At 43.3% G+C, this 17,270-nt stretch overlaps 1 protein-coding gene across 1 annotated transcript in view; it reads right to left on the reverse strand.

Moving 5' to 3' along the window:
• Nucleotides 1–11,493: 11,493 nt before the first annotated feature.
• Nucleotides 11,494–17,270, reverse strand: part of BRAP (BRCA1 associated protein) — a 30,801-nt gene continuing 25,024 nt past the window's right edge. The window contains exons 11-12 of the mRNA XM_068989789.1: nucleotides 16,110–16,213; nucleotides 11,494–13,917 (exon numbers count right to left, since the gene is read on the reverse strand). Of these exons, the coding sequence (XP_068845890.1) occupies nucleotides 13,554–13,917; nucleotides 16,110–16,213 (468 nt within the window). The 3' untranslated portion in view covers nucleotides 11,494–13,553. The remainder of the gene's footprint in view (nucleotides 13,918–16,109; nucleotides 16,214–17,270) is intronic.

Raw genomic sequence — 17,270 nt, forward strand, 5'->3', positions numbered from 1 at the left:
TAGCTCCTCTTTCTTTGAAACATCTTCCCTTCCTATCACAGTTACTTACCCGCAGCGGACTGCCTACAACACTCACTGTTGGTTCCTCACCAGCATCTGTTCTTTCCTTTCTCCCAGATTTCATTCAGGCATCTCCCTTCCCCCACACAGCTCTGAGCCTCCAGGAAGCTGTCCTCAGCCCCAGAAGTGACTAATCTTACAATAATCCATTCCCCTTACCAGCGACTGGTTCAAATATAACCATGTGACCCAAATCTCTTGAATGATATATCAGGGGAAAGCTTACCAATGGTATAGTTGTTTAAAAAATATCTCTACATACTCTCTGACATGCCTCCCTTAAGTGGAGCTTAGTTCTGGTCCCCTTGTAACTGGACTGGACCTAGTGACGGACTTCATGGATGTGATGAAAATGATGATATGTCTCTTTCAAGATTTAGTTATTTAAAAGACTGCAGCTTCTATCTTGAGTTGTCTCTTCTTCAGACAACTTACTTGGTGGAAAGCCAGCTGCCAGGGCAAGAGGGCAATCAGAAAACTTGTGGAGATACCCACATGGGAAGGAACCAAAGCCTCCTGCAACAGCCAGTGAGAAACTGAGGCCAACAAACACGTGAGTGAGCTTGAGAACAGGTGTCACTCCAGTGCAGTACAACTCATACACCTTCCCTATGGAAGGCAGGATTCGCTTTTAAGTGGCAGAGAAATCGAGAACAAACTGGCGTTGTTGTTCAGATGCTAAGTCATGTCCAACTCTTTGCAACCCCATGGACTGTAGCTCGCCAGGCATCCCTGTCCTTCACTGTCTCTAGGAATTTGCTCAAGCTCATGTCCAATAAGTCAGGGATGTCATCCAACCATCTCATCCTGTCCTCCTCCTCCTGCCCTCAATCTTCCCCAGAATCAGGGTCTTTTCCAGTGAATCAGCTGTTTCCATCAGGTGGCCAAAGTATTGGAGCTTCAGCTTCAGCATCAGTCCTTCCAATGAATACGCAAGGTTGATTTCCTTTAGGGTTGACTGGTTTGATCTCCTTGTTGTCCAAGGGACTCTCAAGAGTCTTCTCCAGCATCGCAATTTGAAAGCATCCATTCTTTGGTGCTCAGCCTCTTTATGGTCCAACTCTCACACCTGTACATGACTACTGGAAAAACCACAGCTTTGACTATACAGACCTTTAGACTTGGGGACTCAAACAATGTCACTGGGATTTAGTCCCTCTCCATTTCTCAGCTCTGTTATCATCTGTGTTGACTCCACTCCCAGGCAGGTCCTCTTTCCATGGTAGCAAAGATGACCCCTTGTATATCCAGGTTTTCATTCTGACCAGCTTGGCAATCCCTGAAGACAGGATTTCAGCAAAAGTCCTGGGGCTGAGATTCCTTAAAACACTAGGAATAAAACCATGATATGACCCAGAAATCCTACTCCTAGGCATATACCCTGAGGAAACCAAAATTGAAAAAGACACATGTATCCCATTGTTCATTGCAGCACTATTTACAATAGCTAGAACATAAAAGCAACCTAGATGTCCATCGACAGATTAATGGATAAAGAAGTTGTGGTACATATACACAATGGAATATTATTCAGTCATAAAAAGGAATGCATATGAGTCAGTTCTAATGAGGTGGATGAACCTAAAACCTCTTATACAGAGTGAACTAAGTCAGAGAAAGATAAATATCATATTCTAACGCATATATAGGAATCTCGAAAAAGGTACTGAAGAATTTATATACAGGGCAGCAATGGAGAAACAGACATAGCGAATGGACTTATGGACATGGGGAGAGGGGAAGAGACAGTGAGATGTATGGAAACTTACATTACCACATGTAAAATAGATAGCCAACGGGAATTTGCTGTATGGCTCAGGAAACTCAAACAGGGGCTCTGTATCAACCTAGAGGGGTGGGATGGGGAGGGAGATGGGAGGGAAGTTCAAAAGGGAGGGCATATATGTATACCTATGGCTGATTCATGTTGAAGTTTGACAGAAAGCAACAAAATTCTGTAAAGCGATTATCCTTCAATAAAAAAATTAATTTAAAAAGTCCTGGGGCCAATGCTCATTAGGCAGAGCTGAGTCACGTGTTCTTTCATGAACCTATCACTGTGGCTGGGGGATTAGAACATCCTGACTGGCCAGGCCTGAGTCACATGACTACTTCCAGAGTAGGAGCAGGCTATGGATCAAGAAGTGAGGGAAATACAGTTCCCCAAAGGAAAACTGCACTTAGGAGAAGAAAGTGAAAGCAACATATCTCCACCTAACTTCCCTCTCTTGCTGCTTCCTGTAAACATGTCCAAGTCTCCTCCAACCTACAAACACAGCAAAACATTCTCATCTCCCTTGAGTTTCTGCAGATCACTCTCCTTCCTCTGGTTGCCAGAATTCTAGTCTACACGGCCTGCTCCACTTCCTGACTTACTGTACCCTCCTCAGTCCTGGATAACCAAGCCTCCAGCCATGCCAGTCCACTCAAAGGGTTCCAGTGGCTGTCAATGCCCCAATATCCAGTATAGTGGCCTTCCTTCTGTCCCTATACTTTTTGGCCTCTTGCCTACACACTATACCACTGACCACCATTTCCTGTTCCCCTGATAAGAGTGGTTTCTGGATATCTACCCACCTGGGCCTCTTCTGACCTCTCAGGATCTTCTTTTTCTGTTTCTTTCACTCCTGCCCAACTGCCACTGTTATCCAGGCTCTGTCTTAAGCCTTCATGTCATCTCACATCTACATTCTCTTCCGAGGATTCTTTTTTACACCCATTGTGGTGGTTGTTCAGTCGTTCAGTTGTGTCTGACTCTTCGCGACCCCATGGACTGCAACGTGCCAGGCTTCCCTGTTCTTCACCATCTCCCCGAGCTTGCTCAAACTCATGTCCATTGAGTCAGTGATGCCATCCAACCATCTCATCCTCTGTCGTCCCCTTCTCCTCTCGCCTTCAATCTTTCCCAGCATCAGGGTCTTTTCCAATGAGTCAGCTCTTCTCATCAGGTGGCCAAAGTATTGGAGCTTCAGTTTCAGCATCAGTCCTTCCAAAGAACATTTAGGGTTGATATCCTTTAGGGTTGACTGGTTTGATCTCCTTGCAGTCCAAGGGAGTCTCAGGAGTCTTCTCTAACACCACAGTTTTATACCCATAGCTTTGGCCACACATGTACAGTGAGGAATCCCCAAATCTTTCCTGCTCTGAGCTCAGGACTCATCCCATCAGCTGCCTGCCACTCATTTCCACTAGAATTCCTACAGAACCTTCAGACCTTCAAGTCCTCTTGGCCAGCATCACTTCACTCCCAAGTCCAAGTTGCCTGGGTTGAATGCCAGTTTTACTCTTTGATAGCCAGGTGATCATAGACAAATTATCTCATTTTTATTATATATTTTTGACCCCACTATGTGGCATGTGGGATCTAGTTCCCTGACCAGGGATCTAACCCATGCCCACTGGATGGGAAGCATCAGTCTTAACCATTGGACCACTGAGAGGGAGCTCCTCACTCTTCTACTTCTCAGTTACCTCATCTATAAAATGGAGATGATAACAGTCCCTAACAAATAAGGTAACTTACACAGGTTCAGAGGGTTAGATTATGGACATCTTTGAGGGCCCACTACTCTACATGTCACCCAAGCACATGGTACCCCTGCTCTATGCAGCTAGGCATTCCCTGCTGTTCTCAGGATCTACCAGGCACTTTGCTCTCTGCTGAAGGACCCCAGCCTACCCCTTTCCACCTGCCAGTCTGTGCACTTTAATGTCAAGGCTTGTCTCAAATTGCACTTCTTTTTTGTAGCTTCTCTTCACCCCCAAACCAAGTAGAGTGAAGCACACCCTTTGTTCCTGTCCCCAGAGCATAGCATTTTATGACAGTGAATCACAGTAGCTGGTTTACATTATCAGATCACTTGTTTGATCACTTGATCTGATCACTTGAAGTCTTTGAAGACTTTTGTTTGATTATTTTTATTGCCCCAGGCTCCTAACACATAACTTGTGGCATTTAATAGAGTGCAAGAAATAATATTTGCTGAATCCAACAACTGCTAGTGAAATGCATTAAGATTTCTTAAGTTCCAGTTTGTAGAGGGATGGCTTTACGATGGATGTCAGCTGTTTTCATCTACCCAGTGGACATTCCTGCCCCCTTTGTTTGCATAACAGCTCCCAGCCAGCCTTCCTTTGGGAAGCTCCCTTTCCCCACACAAGGTGGTGACAATGCCCCACAGACCACAGCACCTTGGCACATGGCGTAGGTCTGGCCAGTCAGAGCCAGAGTGGTCATCGCAGATAGGGGCGTGTGGTCCAGCCCAGGCTAAAGAGAATGAAATCCTGGGATTTTTCATGGAGGCTGGAGAGAGAAGCCGCCCAAGAGTTGGTGTGAGCAGCGCCTGGGGCTCTCTGGGGCCCTGGGGCTCCCATCCCCCTCCACCTGGAAGAAGCCCATCTGCAGGCAGAAAGCCCTGGGCAGTTAGTGAGATGGTAGTTGTGGAACCACAGTCCCGAAGGTCCACCCCTGAACTTGGCCTTGGGCTTCCCTGGTGGCTCTGAGGGTAAAGAATCTGCCTGCAGTGTGGAAGACCTGGGTTCAATCCTTGGGTTGGGAATATCCCCTGGAGAAGGGAATGGCAATTCCAGTATTCTTGCCTGGAGAATCCCATGGACAGAGGAGCCCAGTGGGCTACAGTCCGTGGGGTCACAAAGAATCGGACACAACTGAGCAACTAATGCTTTTCCATGCTGGTTTTACCTCTGTAAGGCGTCATGATGTAACACTCCTCATGCTGTGGAAACCCAGCAAGGTGACTTCTCACTGCCCTGAAGTGCCAGGCATCTCCTCCTTCTAGCTCTCCTGCCCTACTTTTGAGGAGGCGATACTGATGATACTGACGGGGGTAGCATTCAGAAATCTGGAAAGCAGGGATGAGGAGAGAAAGTAGTGAATTCATCTCCTTGACAAATACTTTATGATCATCTGTGATGTGAGGGAAGGCCCTGAAGTGGCACTTCAGGGCACTGTATATTAATCAAGACTCTTTCAGTAACAGAAAATCAAGAGAACCTGGATTGAGAGAATAGATAAATAAGGGAATGGAATTTATTGGCTTATATAACTGTGAAGTCCAGGAGTAGGGCTGACTTCAGGCACAGCTAATCCAGAGGCTCAGACAATGACATCAGGGACTGGCCCCTCTCTCTCTCTCCTCTTTGGTTTTTTCTGCATTGATTTTATTCTCATGTGGTCTCTTTCCACATGGAAGAAAAGATGGTCACCACCAGCCCCAAATGTATTTATTACCAGCAAAGAAGGAATGTGTGATATATAGAGGGCAGTAAATTTAGACAGAGAGTTGGAGACTCTTATCTATTAGAAATGCATTAGTCTATAAGTAATAGAACACCCTACTAGTGGGACTTAAAAGATCAAGGTTTGTTTATTGCATGTATTAGCTGTCTAAAGATAAGTAATTCCAAGACTGGTTCTCCTTGCATGCTAGGGGCCCAGGTTCTTTCTCTCTTTCTGCTCTGCCATCCTCAGCATGTCAGCAACATTGTCCCTCTGGGTCACAAACTGGCTGCTGTGAAACCAAGTATCATATCCTCACACACAGGCATTCTCAGAAAGAAGGAAGGAAAGAAGGAAGAGGGCAGGAGCAAAAACAGCTTTCTTGTTTTCATGCTTTTCACTTCAGAGGGTAAAATCTTTTCCAGAAATCTCCAGCAAATTTCCTTCTCCATCTCACTGGCCAAAATCAAGTCCCATGACCATCTCTGACCAATGTCTTACACAGGGGAATAGGATTGATACCGTCAACCAGGAGCAATCATGATTCATCTCTTTGCTAAGACAGCAGTACAGATATCCAGATCACTTGTTTGAGTTTCTGGGCTGGTGAGGCCTACCCCCAATCTTGGGAGGTAAATCATGACTGTCCTCAAGGAGTATGGGGGAGTCTCTTGGGAGGGCTTCTGTACCAGTTCTTTGGTGAGGTTGTTGGCTCATTAACCAATCCAGAACTTGACCTGCCTCCATCCTTGTTTTGTGAAATAATTAGTCTCTTATTGTGTAAGCCATTTTGAGTTGAGATTCTATTACTTGTAGCTGGAGGCATCCTCATTCTCCTCTAACTCAGGCAGAATTTGCTCAAGACAACACTTTCCACACTGGTCTTAGACTCCAAAGACAGAGGGTACAGGGTAGGCAAGGTCCATCTCAACTAAGGCCTTGTCCCTGCAGCCTCTCCATGCCCAGTTAGTTATCCTGCCCTCTTCTGAATCCCGTGGCATTTCTGTGCCTTCTTCTTTTTGCCCTTCCCAATTCATCTTCCTTTTTAAAAAACATTTAGTTTTTATTTTTATTTATTTGGCTGCCTTGGGTCTTAGTTGCAACATATGGGATCTAGTTCCCTGAACAGGGATTGAACTTGCGCCTGCTACATTGGGAGCACAGAGTCTTAGCCACTAGACAACTAGGGAAGTCCCCTACTTGTGTATTTTAAAAGAGAAAGCTCTTACTATTGTTTTATAGCACTGAGGATACATAATTGTAAATAGGATAAGTAGAAATAAGTGGAGATGTGAGTTACATAACAAAAATTGGTATTGAATCTCTCAAATTAAATTTGACTTGTGATAATATAAAAGAAGAAATAAAGTTGGATATAGAATAAACAACAAGGTCCTATTGTATAGTATTGCACAGGGAACTATATTTAATACCTTGAGATAAACCATAATGGAAAAGAATATTAAAAAATGCATTTATGTATAACTGAATCACTTTGCTGAACAGCAGAAATTAACACACCATGGTAAATCAACTATATTTCAATTAAAAAAAAAACAGAAAAAGCTTTTGGAAGACATTTGTACAGATATCAGTCTATACCTACCAAATTAACACTGCTTTATAATATCCCTCAGTAGTTTATAAAAATCTTGTTCTAGGTTTTCTCTCTCTCCTATTTATTCTGTAATAAATTGAAGCCACAAATTAAGCTGATCCCTCCAGAATCTAAAGTTTCCAGTTAGCCTGTTTCTGCCTGTCTGACTGTGCCTTTGGGGACAGTAACTGAGTCTACACGCTCAAAGAAAGGACTCCTTAGGGTCTAGATAGTTTTGTTCCAGAAGCAACTTTTCCAGCGAGGGAAGCTCCATGTAAATGAACTGAGATGTCAGCTTACTTGCTTGGTGTGGCCTGGGCCCTGAGCCCCCTGAATGAAGAGGGTCATGAGAGGCAATTGCCCAGAGTCTGCCCTTGGGTGGAATGAGGGGAAGTACTGGCGAAGTTTTCTCTCTCCTTTATCAGCTCTGGCTCAGGCCCGGCCTGAGTGGGAGAGAGCCGGAGAGAAGTCAGTTCCATGAGGAGAGGGCAAGGCTTCCAGAGGGTGGGCGGACAGAACTACAAGTCCTCACACAAAAGTAGTCTTAAGTCAATACTCTGCTCTTTTCCCAAGGCAACCACAAAACAGGAATTGGGGGCCGTGTCCTTTGTCCCCAAGTTCCAACATTAGGGGAGCAGTGGAGAGGGGTGGCAAGGAGCCCAGATTTGGGGTCAAACAGTGCTGAGATGGGGAGCTGCCCTTATCACGTGTTATCAGCTATGTGACCTCATGTCAATGCTGAAATGTCCCCCGCTGAGCCCTGGTTTCCTGATTTGTAAAATGGGGTAACTACCTACCTTACAGGCGGGCGCTGAGTACATGGAAAGCACTCGACACAGCAACTGTAATTTGGTACATGGTTTGGAATTCAACCAATGCGAGCTTGCCTCGGAAACAAACACCTCAGCAAAGACAGGACTTTCTTCCGCTTCTAATTCTTGGCAAGAGCAAGTTGACTCTGTCAGCTCTGGGTCCTACCAAGGAAAACAGATTCGGGGTCTGCCCCTCTGGATTGTCTACTTGGGGTAACCAGGGCTGGAAAAGAGCTCTCTCAGGGGGGTGTTTTATGTTTTCCCCTGTCTACTTGGGTTCACAGGAGCCAACAATAATCCAATCAGGATTCTTTGACATTAACTACCTCCCTTTGTACAAGAATATTATCTCAGCAGGTGAAAAGTGTTTGAACAGAGCTCACCAAAAAGGCAGCCCTTTCCTGAAGACTGTGTGGTGTGGGTTATCTTTGGGGGATTATTCTGGTTCTGAAAAGCAGCAGGATATCTTTATTTACATAAAACTGTGAGAGGCCATGGGATTGCAGGGAGAGGAGATCCCGGCATACAGGAGGAAAAGGAGCAGGAGAGAGCCTTCGCCTGACTCTGGTCAAACAGAGCCAGGAATCTGGCCAAACAGAAAGTGCAGGATTGGCAGTGACCAAGCGATCCTGCGGAGACTTTTAGGAAAGATTCTGGGCCACAGCACGGGGCCTCCTAGGCTGGGCCAGGAGAATCTGGCGGCAGCCCCCGGCCCCGGGCCTGTTCCCACGTAATTGAAGTTGAATGTGCTGGGGGTGGGGAGGGCTGCCGGAGGCTGCAGAAATCTCAATGTCCGCAGTTGGCCCTGTTTGGGATCAAAGCCAGTCAGTGTTGATTTTGCGCAGCATAGAAACAAATGCAACCGAAAGGCTGTTTTCCTGAGGCGTGCATTTCGAAAGCAGGCTTTTCATTTGTTTCCCCAAGGACAGGTGGAGCGGGGAGGTGGGGGAGTCATGACGTGGCTCTTCTGTTGCGGTCACTTTGGCGAGCGGTTTTGGGCTCAGAGTTTCCAAGCATGCATAAACTAATCAGGATGTGTGAGTGGGCACAGCTACGATGAGGGCTAGGTTCTTCACAAAAGATAATTCCAGGAGAATGCTGCTGCAGGACCCACTGGCTTTGTGTGATAAGTTCCAATTTGCTGTCCGCTGGAGTGTCTCCAAGCCAGCAACTCTCTTGATTCCTTCTGAAATTTTCCATTTCTTCTTCTTCACTTCTAGGTCTTTCTCCATGATCTGTTCTTCTGCCCAGAAATGAGTTTGCGTTCCTTCTTTTCCATTTAGCGCCTCAGCCTGCTGGTTTTAAGCACAACAGTAATGACGTAAGTGATACAAGCCAAGTTTCTCAAGTGGTGGAAACACCTTCTCTTAATGGCACTCGCCTTCTCTCGGCCCTCCAGGGAAAAGTCTGAACTTTTAGCCCGTTGGGCCACAACCAAAGAATGAAGAATTTAGAATCAGGAATTCATATAGCTGGAGGGATCTCAGTTGTTCTTTTTAAATGAGGAAACAAATCAAGTAGAAGGTTTGTTCTGGGATTTGCAGCTTCTTCCCAGCAGAAGATGGCAAAAGACGTCTCCACAGAGGGCAAGTCAGAACTGTTTTTCCGATTCAGTGCTATAGACTCACTTTTTATTTTTTTTTGCCTGCACAGGAACTTGTTGCAGCAAGCGTTATCTTTTAGTTGTGGTTTGTGGGACCTAGTTCCCTGACCAGGGATCAAACCCAGGCCCCCTGCATTGAGAGCACAGAGTTTTGGCCACTGGACCACCAGGGAAGTCCCTCACTTTGATTTTTTTTTAAGAGTCAGTGTTGTGCTAGGGTAGATTCATCCTAGGTGTCAAACACCGTCATGGTCCAAGATCTTGCTGGTGATTTCACCCTTTGATGGACCCTCCCTTTCCCCAGCCCCAGACGAACCTCTCTTCATTTATTATTTCAAGATCTGTTGGATCTGAAAGGAGTTTGGGGTCGAGGATTTAGAACACAGTCTGAAAAGAAGCCAAGCTGATTTAGTTCACGTGTGCTTGGTAATTAGCCTTGTGAGGTGAACTTGATAACCACTACAGTACAGAAACGGTAATTAGCCTTAGAGTAACAAATGTCTGCACCAGCGCAGCTCCGTGCCTGGTGCCAAAACCACATTTTGCTGCTGATTCCAGTGAGAAGTTTCTGCCCCAAAGAAGTTCAATATTAGGTCCCCAAGGCCACAGTCATTGTGTATAACACGACAGACTGTTCATCTCTTCCTGGCCTTAAGGCAGGAAGAATTCAAAATCCAGATTAAAAACCAACTGCAGACCACCTTTCAGGCTCTTATAAGCTTCCAGAATTACAGTTGAGAGGCTGGTCAATGTTCAGGAAAGGTACACTAGCTAAAATGGTTTTGAAATAGTTTTCGCCTCTCGAAGTCCAGCTTTCAAAATTCATGTCTGATAGAAACTGTTGTCCTAAATGACAGCATTCTGGGGAGGGCACGTAAGTTTCAGGGAAGCAAGAAAAAGGGTTACCATCAGGTGGTAAATGGTTACCACTACCTTCAGAAAATGAGAAGAGGGTGTAAAGAAGTTATGACATTAATCAGGATAGAGACCACACCCTTCCCCCCACCCCCCTCAAAAAAGTAAAAAGTCTTATATAACTTCCCCGAAGTGCCCTAATGCACGAATGCAAAGCATGCTTTTTGCCTGCTGCAGGCTGACCGCAATACTGCCTTGAGGGGAGATAACTTCACATCGCAGAGGAGATTGGGCTTTGGCTCTGGGATAGAACTCAGGGTTCCTCAGAGGACAGGCTATTATGACTTTACTCTGTCATTTAAAAATCTTAACTTTAAAAGCTGCGTCTGTTGGTGTAGCCACTACAGAGAATTCTAGGACTCCCATTTCAGGAATTTTCACAGGCAAGAATGAAGACTGGCCAGCAGCAGAGGCCTGCCAGAGAACACTCGGTGGCTTCCTGAACTTGCTTCAGATGCCGGCCAGGTCTCTGGGTGGTTTAGATGTACCCCTCAGCGCCATTAAAGAACAGGAGCTAGATCTCAAGAAAAGTTCCTGAAATTTTTCCCTTCTGCTGCCAAGAGGGAAGTAACACAGCAGAATCACTGCAACAGAGTTAAATCAGCTTTATTCTGGAGGAAACAAAATAGCTTTCCTCAAATGTTTTAAGAGTGACTTTTATTTTCCAGATTAGCCCATGGACTTGATCACAACGAGCCAAAATCTGCCACCAGCCCAAGCAATGTGGCATCATACATGGCAGCCAAATCTTACGGGTAGTATTTGTAGCTTGTGTACCCTGACTGCACCAGGAGAGGGGTTTCCAAGTAGTGACAGAAGGTTGTTCATTTGTGATTTGCCAAGTTCTCCACATTCTTACTGACTGGCTCTTTAAATCCCTTTTTCAGCCGAGAGCAACTTCACTGAGCAATCAGGGAGCAGGGAGTCGCTTCAGTGCTTTATCTTACACGGTGGATCCTGAATGAGTCACATTTATGACAGTTTTCAAAAACAATACCACCCTAGCTCTGTAGAGGGCCTGGAAAAAAGTCTTGGGTGTAGATATTGACTGTTTTTTTTTTTTTTTTAACCATAGTTTGCAAGAGAATGGTGCATCTGGGTCTTCTCTTAACCCAAGCCTCCCAATTCAGACAACCTTCTTCTCTATCTGGTTCAGTTACTTTTTCTTACATGATTCAGGTACAAGCCCCCAAGCAAAATAACCACCAGAGAGACACAGATTTCACACGTGGCAGAATCATTTCCAAGTTTGGTTATTTTAATGCAGTTTCATTGTTCAAGGTAGTATGGATATGTTAAGTGGTTCATTTCCATCCTGCAGAAAACACTAAGAGTTTCTACCTTATGTAATTTTGTCAAATTCAAACATGACTCATTGACTGTTTTTTTTTAAACATTTTCTTTACATAGCTTGACAAGATTTCTTTCTGGAACATTTTTTTTTTTTTAAACCTTCAAGTAGTTTGGAAACATTTGCCTATTTGCTCCTTCCTCTGGGCACAGCCTTTCATAGTGTTTATCTCACGTTTACTGAGAAAAATCTCTGTTCTGCCAGTGGTAGTAGAGCTGCTTGACAAGAGGTGATCACAGAGAAATGAGGAGCAAGCAAGCTTGTCAACTACTTCTAATTCTCTTAATTAGTATGCTACAATCCACCCCAGCTTCTGCAAGGTCAGACATGCACGACAAGTACTTGGCCAAAAAAGCAGGATTCTAACTAGTGTAAAAATAGATTTTAAATAAAATAGAATCTCTATAGGAAAGAGAATTAGGTTAGTTTCCCATTCCCACTTTTGCTTTAAGATACCTGCATATATATATATATATATATAAGTCCAAGGGGGACTTGTGGAATTGGTTTGCCCTAAGAAAAAACTGAGAATGTCTGAGTACATTCATGTTGCAGAGTTACAGAGAAGGTTCTTTGGGAAATGCTGTGGCAGACCCCACAGAAATGCATGGTGATTAGCCATACAGTTGGTGTGTGAACAGGTGACATGAAGACTTTTGGAGGATGAGGCCTAATCATAGGCTAAAAACAAGTTCTGAAGTGTGATCATTTGAAAACTTTGTCTAATTATAAAAACAGAAAAGAAAATCCGTCATTTAACAGTGTGTCTTGTTAACCTATACAGCTACCTCTTTTGGAAGCTAGATTCCAATATGGGTCTTACTTTAATTTTGTTTAATTACCACATATTGCGAGATTTTTTTTTTGACATTTCTGTTTCTAGAAAAAGTACACAGACCCTCTGTTGGCCCATATAAGCATTACATGACTGTTTTAAAGGGGCCTCTGTTAAAATTCTAATTTTTGAATTTAGCAACAGCCTTTTGGATATATCTTGAAAGCATAACTGCAGATCTGCCCAAGCTCCTTCTAGTCACAACCTAAACACGTAGCCCAGTTTTTTGTAAACACTCAGAAAATACTGATCCCAACAAAATACAGTCATCCAGTCAGAGGCCTTGCTCATACCTTTTCACATGGATGATAAATCTGCCTGTTTATTCTTGCTGGATGCTAGGAAGTCCACTGAGGTTTGTCTTAAAGCAAAAATTAAGCCTCCTTCTCTGAGGTTCATCATGAGCTGTGGAGGCATCAAAAATAAACAAAGTAGGGACGTCACCATTTTTCCTACACTGGGTCCACTCAGTCTGCCCAGGGGCTGTTTGTTTTTCCTGGCGAGGCCTAGAGCAAGAGGAGATGGCTGCTGGTGACAAGCCAGTACTGGGTTTACAGACCTAGCCTCTTTTCATGTAACATTTAACTATTTCTTCAATTCCCCAGAGGCAAGAAGTGATGCCAATGATATGAGACTAATGCTAGGGCATTTTCATAAATCCTTAGTGGGCAACAGGAGCCTCTCTCTCAAGCAACTGCTGTGACTTCTGGCAGGTTTGCTGCCTTAGGACGAGGTAATATTACCTTTCAGGGGACACAAAAAAATCCGAGCTCTTAAACTGACCCCAGAACTGAAAGTCAAATACACCAACTCAATAAATACAACGGAAAAATGCACAGCAGCGTTGGAGCATCTATCAAGTAGGAAGGCAAAATGGTCATCAGAATGTCTGAGGTTAGTGAACTATCATGGTTGAGAAAAGCAGCCACCTTTGAAAACACTGCCTGTTTCCCTCAACTCTCCTGGTCGTCAGCCCTCTACGGTCGTTACACCACACACTAGCAAATGAAAGATCCGAACAACTGTGGCTTGATCCTGACTTATACTTATTCAGGGTCCACACTCATAGTTAGCTGAAGGCCCCAGCACGCCCTCGCTGTGCCAGGGAGAACAGTCCTGGGGAAGTGCACTTCTCTGAAGATCACTTGCCCCTCTTGCTACGGCCCTTCCTGGAGGACAGCTTCCCACTGCCCCCAGAAGACGGGGGGCTGGAGGCTGAGGCCATGGCAATGTTGATCTGTCCCTCCTGGATTTCCTGCCGGGTCTCAGCGGGCAGGTGGTTGATTTTCTGCTGCGTCTCCAGGTAGAACATGACATCCCGCAGCTGCTCCTGGATCTCGGTGATCTGCAGGTCCTTCTGGTCGCAGGTCTCTTTTAACACCCTCTCCTCCTCCTTCAGCTTGTTCTGTAGGAGGACTTGATTGGCTCGCAAACACTTGTTCATTTCCTGCTCCTCTTTGAGCTCCGTGGTGAGTCTGGCCACTTTAGTGTTTAGCTGAGTGCACCTTTCACAAAAACAAAGGGAGACAATGCATGGTTCCCATTTGCTGACAGAGCCCCTTTCTGCCCTGAGACTGAACAGAGAACATGACCTCAGAATCCACTCATGGCAGACTCCTCCCTCCCATGGCCAAGGGGTCTGCTGGCATTGCCACAGCCACCTGAAATCAGAATTCTGCTTCGGTTACCTCAAGTGTAGCTTCAGGACAATATTTAAAGATCAGAGATTTTTCAATAGCAGAAACTATTTTGTGATTCATGCTAACATGTCTACTGCTTCTCTGTATTGTTTACATGAGTAGCCTAGAGATGATAACTGTGATAAAGAAGTTATGAGGAAAAGTGACATTCTTAAAGAGTCAAGTGCTCTGACCTCACTGCATTTGCTGGAGAAGAGTCTTCAAGAAGAGGGAGTGCCTTATATGATGCTCAATCTTACAAGTAAAGAATGACAAATTAAAACACCACTTGAAATACCATTTTTATGTATCAGAATGCCAGAGAGCTCAGATGTGGGAAAAAGGGGCACTCCCACATGGTGGCACTAGAGTGTGAACTGATACACACTCAATGGAAGTCAACTTGGCAACATCTATGAAAATTAAAATTTCACCCACCCTCTGACATAGCTATTCTACTTCCAAGAATTTATCCTATAAAATACTCAGGGTTGCACTAAATGACATATGGAGAAAGGTGCTTATTGCAACATTGTTTATAGTAGTAAAACATGTCCATCAAGGGGAACTGGTTAAAATTATTATGATTTTCATACATGTTACAAGGTATAGATCTAGGTGTGCCAGTCCAAAGGGAAAAAAAACCCAAAAACCTCCCAAACAGAATATTTTACCAAACAGAATACCTAATATTATTCAATTTTTGTAGAAAAAAGATATATGTGAGGTGTTTATACAGGTACAGTAAAAGAGGTGGAACAAGAAGTATTCACTGGTGCCATTAAGAACCTCTCGATCAGTGGTCCCCAACCTTTTTGGCACCAGGGACTGATTTCATGGAAGACAGTTTTTCCATGGACCAGGAAGTAAGGGGGGATGGGGGGACTGTTTCAGGATGTTTCAAATGCACTACATTTATTGTGCACTTTTTGTATTATTATTATATCAGCTCTACCTCAGATCATCAGGCATTAGATCCTAGAGGTTGGGAGTGAAAGAAAACTTTCAGTTTTAACTTTTAAATTCTTTGCAACAGTTCAATTAGTTAGGGCACTGAAAGTATAATAGAGACTTTTTTATTTTTATTTCTATTTATGTTGTAGTGTTGTTTTCACAACAGTTAACCCCCTTGGTGAAGAGTTTCTGTTGGAGTGTTGAAAAATTCTAGAATCATAGTTGCACACTGTGAAGACACTTCATGTCACTGACTGGTATACTTAAAATGATTAATATGGCAAAATCTATGTAACACATATTTTACCACATAAACAAACCCCCACACTACTAAAAATATCCAGTTATTTGCTATGGGGGAAAACAGGTGAAAGGTTTATGGAAATTCTTAGAACTATCGTTGCAACCTTTTTTTAAACCTTATATTTATTCCAAAATAAAAGATTAAAAAAACACAAACCAAAAAACCTTCTTAAGGGACAATTATCCCCTTTATTTTTTATCCATTTGTCTGGAGGCAAAAAATCCAATTATTTTTGTGAGTCTAACTTAAGCTAGAAAAGTAGTTTCATTTAATAGCAATTATCTTCCCAAATAATAGTAGTAGAGAATGTTCCTGCCATGCTGTTGATGAGCTTTTCGCTCCATATTCAGTATCTTTGGCCTTTAATTCCCAAGCAAAGCCAGAAGACACACCATCTCCAGCTTAGATGTGTCTTTCCTAACTGCCATTTCTCAGTCACCACGGCTCAGAGCAGCTCTGGGCAAAGGGAGATAGCTTTCTACAGGCAAAAACAGGAGACACTTGTGCAAGCATAAGCACTGTCATCAGGGGAGAGTCCTGTATTCCACACGGCATCCATCTGGCATGAAACACTGAATTTTTTCGTAAATAGGACGTCACAGTAGGTCTGCTCCATATATAGGGAGACCCTTGAAAACTTGGTCATACACACACACTTGACAATAATGAGTGTATGTCCATGGGACTAAAGGAGATTCTCTGTTTATGGAGCCTGTTAGAATAAAACAGCTAATTAAGAGAACAGGTCAGTTATACCTACTTTCTTTCCACAGACTGCTTTTCTTTCAGGAGATCATTTAGTCTGTGCTCCAGATTATCACATTTCTCAATTGTTTCTTTAAATTTGGTCTTCATGTTGTTAATCTGAAATAGTAAACAGAGATCAGTTTTATTTCAAAGACAAAGCTGTGTGGCCTCTGGGGCTAACTTTACAATTTTCACCTCCCGACTACTTGTCTTTGACAAACCAAACTTAGAAAAGGTGAGACCATTATCTGAAAGAATTTCTGCAACAGGAGTAAATATTTTGAGAACTCTTTTTTTTCTTACCATTTCTCTCAACCAGGATGAAGAGGGATCAAAAGCTACTGAATGTTGAGTGAAACTGCTAGAAGGTAAAGAGCTTCACGCTACAGAGTAGGAGATGGTTTTGTCAGAAGCCAGATCAGAATCTCCCATTCTTTTTTTTCTTTTAATTGAAATGTAGCTGATTTGTAATATTGTGGTAGTTTCATGTGTACAGCAAAGTGATCCAGTTATACATATATATTTTTCAGATTATTTTCCATTATAGGTTATTATAAGATATTGAATATGATTCCGTGTTATATAGTACATCCTTGTTGCTTATCTATTTCAAATACAGTAGTGTCTATCAGTTAATTCCACACTCCCCTTCCCATCCTCTTTGGTAAATATAAATTTATTTTCCATATCTGTGAGCCTGTTTCTTTTTTGTAAATAGATTCATTTGTATTATTTTTTACGATTTGGATGTAACTGATAATCATATAATATTTGTCTTTCTTTGACTTACTTTATTTAATATGATAATCTCTAGGTCCATTCATACTACTGCATATGGCATTATTTCATTCTTTTTTTATGGCTGAGTAGTATTCCACTGTATGTATGTACCACATCTTCATCTATTTATCTGCTGATGGAGATTTAGGTTTCTTCTATTTGTGTTGGCTATTATAAACAGTGCTGCTATGAACACTAGGGTGCATTTATCTTTTCTGATTAGAGTTTATGTCTTTTTCAGATATATGTCCAAGAGTGGGATTGCAGGATCATATGGTAGCTCTATTTTTAATTTTTTTTAAGGAACTGCCATTCTGTCTTCCATAGTGACTGCACCAATTTACTTTCCTATCAATAGTGTAGGAGGACAAGACTCTCCCATTCTTAACTCACT

The sequence above is a fragment of the Capricornis sumatraensis genome, chromosome 17 (genome assembly GCF_032405125.1).
Source record: "Capricornis sumatraensis isolate serow.1 chromosome 17, serow.2, whole genome shotgun sequence".
Classification (NCBI taxonomy): Eukaryota; Metazoa; Chordata; class Mammalia; order Artiodactyla; family Bovidae; genus Capricornis; species Capricornis sumatraensis.